Source organism: Corylus avellana, chromosome ca1, assembly GCF_901000735.1.
Source record: "Corylus avellana chromosome ca1, CavTom2PMs-1.0".
In the NCBI taxonomy this organism is placed as follows: Eukaryota; Viridiplantae; Streptophyta; class Magnoliopsida; order Fagales; family Betulaceae; genus Corylus; species Corylus avellana.
Genome location: NC_081541.1, coordinates 34,390,709 through 34,401,317, shown reverse-complemented (window position 1 = coordinate 34,401,317; position 10,609 = coordinate 34,390,709). Strand labels below are relative to the sequence as shown.

The 10,609-nt window shown below is 32.9% G+C and overlaps 1 protein-coding gene across 1 annotated transcript; it reads left to right on the top strand.

The window, feature by feature from the left end:
• The first annotated feature begins 4,875 nt into the window (after positions 1–4,875).
• On the top strand, positions 4,876–8,275 carry LOC132165244 (probable jasmonic acid carboxyl methyltransferase 2). Its single transcript, XM_059575730.1, has 4 exons — positions 4,876–5,132; positions 5,235–5,639; positions 6,721–6,999; positions 7,645–8,275. Exons 1-4 carry the CDS (start codon positions 5,058–5,060, stop codon positions 8,002–8,004), a joined length of 1,119 nt encoding a protein of 372 aa, XP_059431713.1. The 5' UTR covers positions 4,876–5,057; the 3' UTR covers positions 8,005–8,275.
• The last annotated feature ends 2,334 nt before the right edge of the window (positions 8,276–10,609 follow it).

The window sequence follows — 10,609 nt, the reverse complement described above, 5'->3', positions numbered from 1 at the left end:
TTTTTTTTTTTTTAAGAAGTTTTTTAATATTTTGCTTTTAAAATATATATATATTATTTTTTAAAAGATGGCACTGTAGCTAGAACAGTATCGTTCCAGCTACAGTGTCATTCCTGGCCTGTTGGCAAACGAGGCCGGTGTGAGTCAAAATTTTAGTATTTTTGCCTTGGTAGCCGTGTTGTCTTGTAGTTGAAAAGAAAGAATTTTTTGTTAACCCCTTCACGTGCTGCCATATCTCACACCTACTTTGTTTCTTGTGGATATTTTGAAACCCAGAACGTTTAACGGTTTAAGCCCTTTAATGTTGATTAAATTTGGAGCTTTTAATATGAGTATTTTTTTGTAATTTTTTTTGATATTTTTCTTAAATATAAAAAAGAGAATAAGCTATAAAGAATCCACTGCTAATGCTCTTAGAAAGTCTAAATTAGGGTTCTTAAATTTATTTGATTAAACCAAGAAAAAGAAAAGGCAAGAGATTTATTTATTTATTTTTGTAAGTACATTACAAATCAGAAGAACCACAAAAAAAACAAACTGGAAGTGGGGGTCCTTTCAGCTAACAATCCGAGTTGACGTGAAAGGGGAAAAGGAAAAGACAAGAGGTTTAATAATTATGATACGTACAATTAGGTAGTGTGCTTTTTAGGGAACTTGTTCACGTGAAAGCCAAAGCCAAGCGGTACATGCTTGGTGCCACACAGGGGGTCGAGAGGGGGCATATGTCCCCTCTCAACCCCCAAAAATTTCTCTTGCCCCAATAGATTTTTTATGGATATTCTGAATGCCCACCCTCAACTACTCTCAAGAAGGGCATCAACTTTACCGGCGGCAGCAGCTAGCGGAAAACGATTCTCAAAATTTTATTTTTACTTTGTGAGATAAAAGTTATATATGATAGATACAAAAAATAAAGAGAATAAATGAATAAAGTAATTTCATCTATAAATATAAAATTAACATTATCACAAATTCAATGTAAATTCAATAACTATTGATTTTTTATGAAACTTTAACTTTATTATTATTATTATTTTGCATTTGCATATCTATGAAAGAATTTACAATACTCATGGATTGGAAAGCTTGTTGAGAAGATGATAGAGATGAAAAGGGATATTGTATATCTATTGATTTATTTATGAGTGATATTATCATTGATTCTGCTAGTTGTAAAATTTACCATTAAAATTGTGTGATGGCACATATTGATAATGTTATATTCAAGACTATAAACAATGAATAAATCATGTAATGATTTTAAAATATAAAGATTAGTGGAGAACAACTAAATAAATTAATATTAAATGTTAGAATATATGGAAATTTAAAATATATACGTAAGTTAAATTTATAAATGTTAGAATATAAATTTAAAATATATACTAACATTTAAAATATATAAATGTTAGAATAAATTATATTTTCCATATATTTCATATGTTCTAACAATAGGCGTGACAGAAAATATATATGTAAGTTACATTTATATATTTTAAACAATAATTAAATTTTGTTTAATTATTTATTTATTTTGTTACTATATTTTTTTAAAAAAAATTAATCAACTTTTGTTCAACTTTATGTTTTAACCTTGACCCTCTCAACTAAAATTTTGGCTCCGTTAGGTGTGAGTGCAACGTGTGTGTGTGAGAGAGAGAGAGAGAGAGAGAGAGAGAGGCGTGTGAAGGAGAGAGACAGAAGTACAAGAGAAAGGAGAGAAAGAAGACAAAGGAGAGAAAGGAAACAAATTAAAGGAGAGAAAGGAAAGAGGCTTCACATGAAAAGCACTGCAAGCAAAAGTAGGCGTAGGGTACGGCTTGCTGCCCTCCCACGTGAAGGCTGGAGTAGAAGGCCCCAGGTTCATGGATAAGTTTGGGTTGAGAATTTCAAACAACCAATTACCATCCGATTAGTTTGATTGAATTATTTTCAATTAGAATGCCATGTCGTTTGAGTTGAGAATTTCAATTAGGTTCATGGATAAGTTTGGGTGGAGAATTTCAAACAACCAATTACCATCCGATTAGTTTGATTGAATTATTTTCAATTATACAAAGGTTGTCGGCCAGATCCGGTTAATTTGATTGAATGATTTCCAATTTGATGGGGTTGTTCCCCACTCTTGCAATTCTTGATTTTCCCACCTTTTTTTTTCTTTTAAAAATTATGGGATTTTTAGTAATTTTAGTTTAATTTTAAAGGTTAAATACTAAATACTCCTGGGTTTAGTTGTTTTATTTTTTTTCTTTTTAGGGTTTGATCTTTATCATAGAAGGTCCATATAGTTTTGATAATAGACCAAATTAGTCTTTCTGTGAGTTGACCATTAGTTGATTCATGTGAACCAATCAAATGTTAACATGTGGCACTTACTTAACTTCTTTTTTAAAAAAAAATAAAAAAAATAAAATAAAATTGGGGGTGGCTCCCTTGGCCATTTGAGGGTGGCTCGGGCGCTCGGCCACCCCCAGTACCCGAGCCACCCCCAATTTTTTTTTCTTTTTTCTTTCTTTTTTTTTTTTAAAAAAAAAAAATACATTTTTTTTAATTAAAAAAAATAATAAAAAAAATTAAGCAAGTGCCACGTGTCAACATTTGATTGGTTCACGTGGACTTCCGTTAAGTCAACTAACAGTCAATTGACAAATGACTAATTCGGTCTATTATCAAAACCACAGGAACCTCCTGTGATAAAAATCAAACCCTAGGGAGGAAAAAATAAAGCAACTAAACCCCAGGGGTATTTAGTATTTAACCCTAATTTTAATTAGAATACATATGTTGTTACCAAATTAAGGAATATGAATAACTATTTCATTCTATTTTTCTTTGTTCCTGGTAATAGCTATTTCTTTTTCTAACGGAATACTCAATCTGATTATCTGAGAGCCAAACGAGCCCTAAAAGAATAAAGTAATGCTATGGATCATCTTTTTATCCTCCTAAAGCTGATGTGGCTTTTAAAATTACTATTAAATTTTAAATGAATCATACATGAATTTTGATCCAATGGTGATTTTGAAAGCCACAATAGCTTTAGAAGAATAAAAAGATGATCTCTAGCATTACTCAAAAGAATAATGCTGTCACGTAGGATTTGTCACTGTTGGGAATAAATTCGCACTACAAGCCCACCAAATTCAGACCCAATGGCCAAGAGTAGGCCTATGAAAATATTAATTAAATAAACAAGGATTATTTAATTAATTAATAGAAGATATATTCCAATTATATAAGAGTTCTATTCCAAGTCTGCTGGGGAATAGAAGCCAAATTCCAAGTCAAGCTCCAAAAATCCCAATTCAACTCCAATAATAAGATCCAATTCAAGTCTACCTCAACCCCTACACAATGTACAAAAATACATTCTCTCATCTACATATTCTCTCATATCATAAATTACAGATTAGGACTCAATTAGTCCATTTGAGTATATTGAATTATTATGCGCCGAAGCACGATATTTCTCTTAAAAACTGACTGACTTTGGCATCGGAGTATTCATAACACATACGTCATCAGACCTTCTTGTCTCAGAGTGCACGACAATGACGTATTGTAAATCTACAAGGCCCCGAAGAGCACACAACCCACATCGTATCAAAAATTGTTCTACCAGATTGGTGCTGTATATACGAATGACTAACTTTTTCTCATAAAAATAATAATAAATAAAAAATAGTCATGGTGGTGGGCACGCATTCAAAGAAAAAAACAAAAAAGGTTGAAAGGTGGAAGATGGGACTCATGACGCCATGAAACGAAAGAAAGAAAAAAGGAAAGAAAAGAAAAGAAGATAGAAAAGAGAGAAGGAAATGACTCAACTTCGGAGAAAAGGAGAAAATCTTGGGAAAAATAAAAAATTTGGTAGGGTGCTATTAGTATCATACTCGGGACGTGGAGAAAATCTTGGGCAAAAATAAGAAGATTCTCGGAGACAATGAGAAAACCTTGGGCAAAAATAAGAAGATTCGACAGCTATCATTAGCACACTCGGGTACCATCATTGGAATTTATTTGTGCTTTTTATTATGCGATTGTCTTTTAATAACAAATTTGATTTAAATAAAGAGTAATGCTAATTTAAGCATTGGAGTGCCCTCGATCCCCAGGGACCCCTTTGACAATTACTCTTTGTTAGAAATGACATAGAGAAAACTCTGGGTAAAAACAAGAAGATTCGACAGCTATCATTAACACACTCGGGTACCATCGTTGGAATTTATTTGTGCTTTTTATTATGCGATTGTCTTTTAATAACAAATTTGATTTAAATAAAGAGTAATGCTAATTTAAGCATTGGAGTGCCCTCGATCCCTAGGGACCCCTTTGACAATTACTCTTTGTTAGAAAGGACATGGATAAAACCCTGGGTAAAAACAAGAAGATTCTCAGAGACAGAAAACCTTGGGTAAAAACAATTAACGGGTGACAGCCCAATAAAAAACAAGAAGACAATGAGACAACCTTGGGCAAAAAAATTAACGGGAGAAAACCCAATAAAAAACAAGAAGACAAGGAGATAACATTGGGTAAAAACAATTAATGGTAGACAACTCGGTAAAAAACAAGAAGACAATGTGACAACCTTGGGTAAAAATAAGTAACGGGAGACAACCCAGTAAAAACAAGGAGCGTTATTGGAAACAATGAGAAAACCTAGGATAAAAACAATTAACGGGAGACAACCCGGTAAAATACAAGAAGGCAATGAGCCAACTTTAGGTAAAAACAATTAACGGGAGACAACTCGGTAAAAAAAAGAAGACAATGAGATAATCTTGGGTAAAAAAAATTAATGGGAGACAACTCATTAACAAACAAGAATAAAGGGAGAAAACCCTAAGGCCCTGAAGAGCGCACAGTCCCGAAGAGCACACAGCCGACAGTGTTGAAAACTGTTATAATAGTCTCAATTAACATGTTTCATGTAAAAGACTACGCACTTTGGCTATATATACAAATAAACTACTCTGTTTTTGGTTAAGTTAACCAAACAGAGCTTCACAAAATCTTTCACAGGATTGATCATAGAGAATCCACACAGAGAGGCCATGGAAGTAGATCAAATTCTGTGCATGAATGGAGGAGAGGGAGAAACTAGCTATGCGAACAACTCACTCATTCAAGTCCTTCTCTCTTTCTCTCTTTCTCTTTTTCTCTCGCTTGCATACACCAATTTATTTTCAATGTTTTTAATCATTTGTTTCCTTATTTTCAATGTGTTCCAGAAAGAGGCAATGCTCAAGGCAAAGCCAATATTAGAAGAGAGCATAGCAAAGGTGTATCTAAGCAGCTCCGCTGAGTGTCTAAATGTGGCAGATTTTGGATGTTCATCTGGCCCCAACACACTGTTGCTGATTTGGGAGATGATCGACACAATCCATGCAACATCGCAAGGATTCAATCGAAAGGCACCCATGTTCCAAGTTTTCCTTAATGATCTTCCAGGAAATGATTTCAATACCATTTTCAGGTCATTGCCAAGTTTCTATGAGAAACTAAAGAAAGATAAGGGAAGTGAGTTTGGGCCTTGTTTCATAGCAGGAATGCCTGGGAACTTCTACGGGAGGCTCTTTCCTAATCATTTTCTTCATTTTGTTCATTCTTCTTACTGTCTTCATTGGCGTTCCCAGGTTAACAGTTTTTTCCTTCATCATCTTTTTTTTTTTTGTTTGCTGGGTCGAAGATATTAGAAGTACATAAAATATATATCTTTTAAGTATCATCTTTGGGAAACTTTGCCTTTTAAAACCATCTCGGTATTGGATCATTTGATGGGCCAATGGGCCGAGCAACTTATTTGACTCATTTCTAACGGTTCTTAGGAAGGCTATGTGGCATTTTGTTTTTTACTTTTTTATAATTCCTTTCTCTTCCCTGCATTGAACCAAAAAAAAAAAAAAAAGTTATCATTTTTGGGACAGTTCATTTTAGGTGATAATTGAGATGCGTATGGTTGATTTCTCCTTTCAAAAGGTTGATCACAAATCCTAGTCCAATTACTTTATAATTTGTTGAGGAAAAAGAGAATAGGTTACTTATAATTTTGTTTTTCCAACGAAATGATTTCAGTGCCTCTTCTTCAACAGCCTTCTTTTGGAGAGTGTTATTATTTCAGAGATAGTCAGCTCTTTGACTTGCTTCAAACACCTCTTTAATGGTGTAATTTATTGGTTTGTTAACCAAGATCTAGAGGACCGGACCATTTTTTAGCCTATTTCCTATTTGTTTGTATTTTTTGCATTGTATTGATGTTTTGGGTTTGTTGTTAGGGAGTCCAACCAGTTTTCGATTTTTTTTTTTTTATTCCTTGTACCATAATCTTATTTGCTTAGAGAAAAAAAAAAAAAGTAAAACAATTTTGCATTACTCAATTGACAATGAGTATTTAATGCGATGCTTTCATGTAAATATTTATGGTTAAATTACCATTTATCTAAAAAAATCAAATAACACGAAATGAGAACTAAAATTATCACCAACGTACCTTGGTACTTGTTAAATGCTGAGAAATACGTGACAAATTTATAAACTAGATTTTTAAAAATTTATATCCATACCAAACAACACGAAATGAAATACGAGGTAAATAACATTTAAGGTTAAAATTTAGAACTTTTTCTGATACCGCATTAAATCATCATTTATTTTAAAAACTTAAATCGATAATAATATATTAATTTAATTATTTAATTAATAATTTTACATTTACAGATCCCTGACCTTGTCGGAGAATCAGGAGTTCCATTAAACAAAGGGAATATTCACATCGCAAAGACAAGCCCCCATGGAGTGCGTAAAGCGTATTTGGATCTTTTCAAGAGGGATTTCACATCATTTCTGAGATCACGTGCGCAAGAGATGGTCCCCGGTGGTCACATGGTCCTTACCTTTCAAGGCATGGGCAGTAACAGAAAAGCTGATTCTTCTAGCAATCAGAGCTTCACCATCTGGGAGTTATTAGGAATCACCCTAAATGACATGGTCCTAGAGGTACACGATATTCTTTTTCTTTATTTCTCTTAGTTTTTACATGAACTCAACACGAAATTATCAGATTTTAGTTAAAAGTTCTGACTTGTCTAATTAAATGGATAAGTTATGAATGATATATATATATATATATATATATATATATCGACATGTGGTGACATCTGATTGGTGCTGACATGGCGTTCTGTTAAGTTTTGGACAGAATTTTAATGGATGTACTAGCTTGGTCTTTATGAAACCACATGTACCTCTTGTGATAAAAATGAAACCCTAAGAAAGAAAAAATAAAATCTTCAAACCCTAGGGGGCAAAAGAGTATTTAACCCTTAAATTTATTTATTTTCCTAAGAGCTTAAAATTTTGGGATAAGTAGTGATTTAACATAATATCAGAATCAAAGATTATTTTGAACAATGATTCCTCACCTATTAAAATAAATGTAAGCCCACACGTGAGGGGCTGTTAAAGTATTGATTAAATGATTAAATTCTTCTTTTTCAATCATCTTAAACTTTTGAGATAAGTAATGATGTAACAGAACTCGACAGACAAGCACGAATTGTCACCCTTAGCATGCACTAGTGTGCTCGCTTCTATCTAGGGGTTATCATAAGGTCCTTACCATTATCTATTAATCCTATCCAGGGAAAAGTTGAAGAGGCAAAATTAGACAGGTTCAATCTGCCATTTTATGCACCTACTGCAGAAGAAGTTAGGGATGTGATTCAAACAGAAGGATCCTTCAACATTCAACGATTGGAAACAGTTGAAGTGGACTGGGATTCTAACATGGATGACAGTAACAAAAGCTTTGGGTCTGATAAACCCAGTAGAGGAAAGTATGTGGCAATAGGCATAAGGGTGGTTGCAGAGCCAATTCTGGCAAGTTATTTTGGAGAAGATATCATGGATGATTTGTTTGACATGTTTTCCAACAACATTGAAGAATACTTGGAGGTTGAGGAAGCCAAGTACACGAACATAATCGTTTCCATGAATAAGTGATGCAGGAGAAATTTGAAAAAATTGTTATTTTAATTATGTATGTGTGTTTTAGTTTTCCTTTTTCAATAAGGATTGAGTTTTTCCTTTCCTATTAGGATTGGTTTTACTTTTCCTATTAGGATTTGATTTCATTTTCCAATTATGTTTGGTTTTCCTTTTTCTTGTTAATTTAGGAGGTGCCTAGCCTATATAAAGGCATCTAGTCTTTGTTATTTTTCAATTTAGTTTACACTATCAATTAAATTTAAGTCTTTCAGAGCTATTTTTCTGTTTGCTTATTTAGGGCAATTAGGAGCTTTCTCTTTCCTATTTGTTATTTTCTCTCTTCCTGAATTCACTTTTCAACCTTCAATTCTTAGTTTATGCTATTATCATACGCTGTCAGGACAATCTTACTTCTGCCTGGCGTCAATAAGGAATGAATGTTCTCCAGCTCCTCCTAAAAGAATTTTATGATCTGCATAAGATTTCATGTTTCTCAAGGTGTCCATCAAAGCAATCAGATTCTGCATGTGGGCATAATCCAATCCAGAAGAAATTCAATTATCTGAAAATGTAATTGTTAAATATTATTTTTGTTCATCTGTTATATATAAGAAGGAACTTCATAGACCCTCCCCTGCCTATTTTAACTTGTAATTCTGTAAAGCAACTTCTCTGCTTTTTGAAATGAAGTCCAGGGTGAGATCCATAGTCTGAATTTCTAAGCATATCTTTTAAATGAATTTCTATATGTTTAAACTAATGATTAAGTTATTAAATTTACCTATTCCTATCAACTAAAGCTTTTGGGACAAATAGTAGTTTAACATGGTATCAGAGCCACAAGTCATGGGATCGAACCTTGACTTCAATGTTCAAAGTAATGATTAAGTGGTTAAATTTGCCTCTTCCTAACAACTCAAGCTTTTGGGACAAATGTGGTGGAACTAGAATTTTAGGTTTAGGGAGAACTAAAAAAAATTGGGGTAAAAATTGGGACACATTGAGGCTTAAGGAGTCTACAACGTAGTTCCACTCTTAAATGCAAGCTTTTTTTGGTTTTCCGCTCTTCATTCCCTCTATATGACTATGATGCACCAAATGCAGAGTTGGAGAATGACTGCCAAAGTGAACTCTCACACCTTGTTTGCACCCTCTGAGACAATGTGGATAAGCCAATTACACAAAGACAATGCATTCTTTGGAAGAAGGAAAAATTACAGTTTACCCTTCTAAAGTTGACGGTGTTTTTCAATTCGAACATCAAAGTTTCAATTTTTGCAATTTACCCCCACAAAGTTTCATTTTTTTTTCAATTTGACCAATATTATCCCAAAATTCTCATACGATCCCTAATTTTTATTTTTTATGAAAAAATAAATAAATTTGGGGCTATAAAACGGTCGATAGCCAGTAAAAGTGGCTATAAATTAATTTTTTTTTTAAAATTTTTTTATAAAAAAAAATAAAAATAAATAAAAATTATGGGCAATATAGGAAGTTTTTGATACAATTGATCAAATTCGCAAAAATTTGGAACTTTGGGGGGTGGATTGCAAAAATGAAACTGTGTTCGAATTGAAAAACGCCGTTAACTTTGGGGGGATAAACTGTAATTTTCCCTTCAGAATCTAAGAAAGTTTTTGGGGTAATTATTTTTCCCCATCAACTACAACGCATTTTCACTTTCCCCATGAACTACCAATTGTACCACTAGACTCCCATGATCTACCATTTTGTGCCTAAAACCCCATTTTCGTCAATCAAAGGCATTAGCTCAGACGGTCAACCCGTCACTTTGTTCCCATGAACTACAACGCATTGTTACTTTGCCCACATAAACTATAACGCATTGTCACTTTGCCCTCATGAACTATAACGCATTGACACTTTGACCGTCTGAGTTAACACCTTTGACTGATGGAATTTGAGTTTTGGACACAAAATGGTAGTTCATAGGGTCGAGTGGTACAGTTAGTAGTTCATAAGAAAAAAATGAAATTGCGTTATAATCGATGGAAAAAAAAGGTAATTATCCCAAAGTTTTTCCAATTGTTTGTGGTACTTCTCTTCTATTGATGTAGTAGGTAGTTTTCATTTCAGTATTGTCACTTCAAATTGTCTCGTGGTGGCCAATCCAAATTCCAATAGGTCCACCATTTATTTGAACCTTTTTCAATAATTTTAGGTTTCTTTTTCTCTGTTGTTTAATTGTTTTGAGACTTTTATATATTGAAATGCTTACCTTTTACTTGTATTAAAAAACCCATTTCTTTGAGTTAATTGAAATAAATAATAATTTTTTTTTAAAAAAAAAATGTAACTTCACTTTAGACCTCTGAATTGTCATGCAATTCAAAAAATTCCAAAAACTTTAAAACTTCTTAATTTGGACTTATAAAATTTCAATTGCAATCAATTTAAACCTCTTGTCAAATTTAAAATGTTAAAAGTGAGACAATGGCATTTATATCCCTAATTTTTTTATAAAATCCCAAACTTACCCTAAATTCCAAATTTTTAAAAAAATCAAAGATATTTTCGTCATTTTAGGGGTAAATCAGGAAAGTTAATGGCTAATCTGAGAAATTGGTTCAAATTGACTGCAATTGAAAGTTCAAGA

Excerpts from the sequence above, each read along its gene's own strand:
- LOC132165244 (XM_059575730.1), top strand. The coding sequence starts at position 5,058 with ATGGAAGTAGATCAAATTCTGTGCATGAATGGAGGAGAGGGAGAAACT. Across the intron at positions 5,133-5,234 it reads CGAACAACTCACTCATTCAA|AAAGAGGCAATGCTCAAGGC; the intron begins GTCCTTCTCTCT and ends AATGTGTTCCAG. Across the intron at positions 7,000-7,644 it reads TAAATGACATGGTCCTAGAG|GGAAAAGTTGAAGAGGCAAA; the intron begins GTACACGATATT and ends AATCCTATCCAG.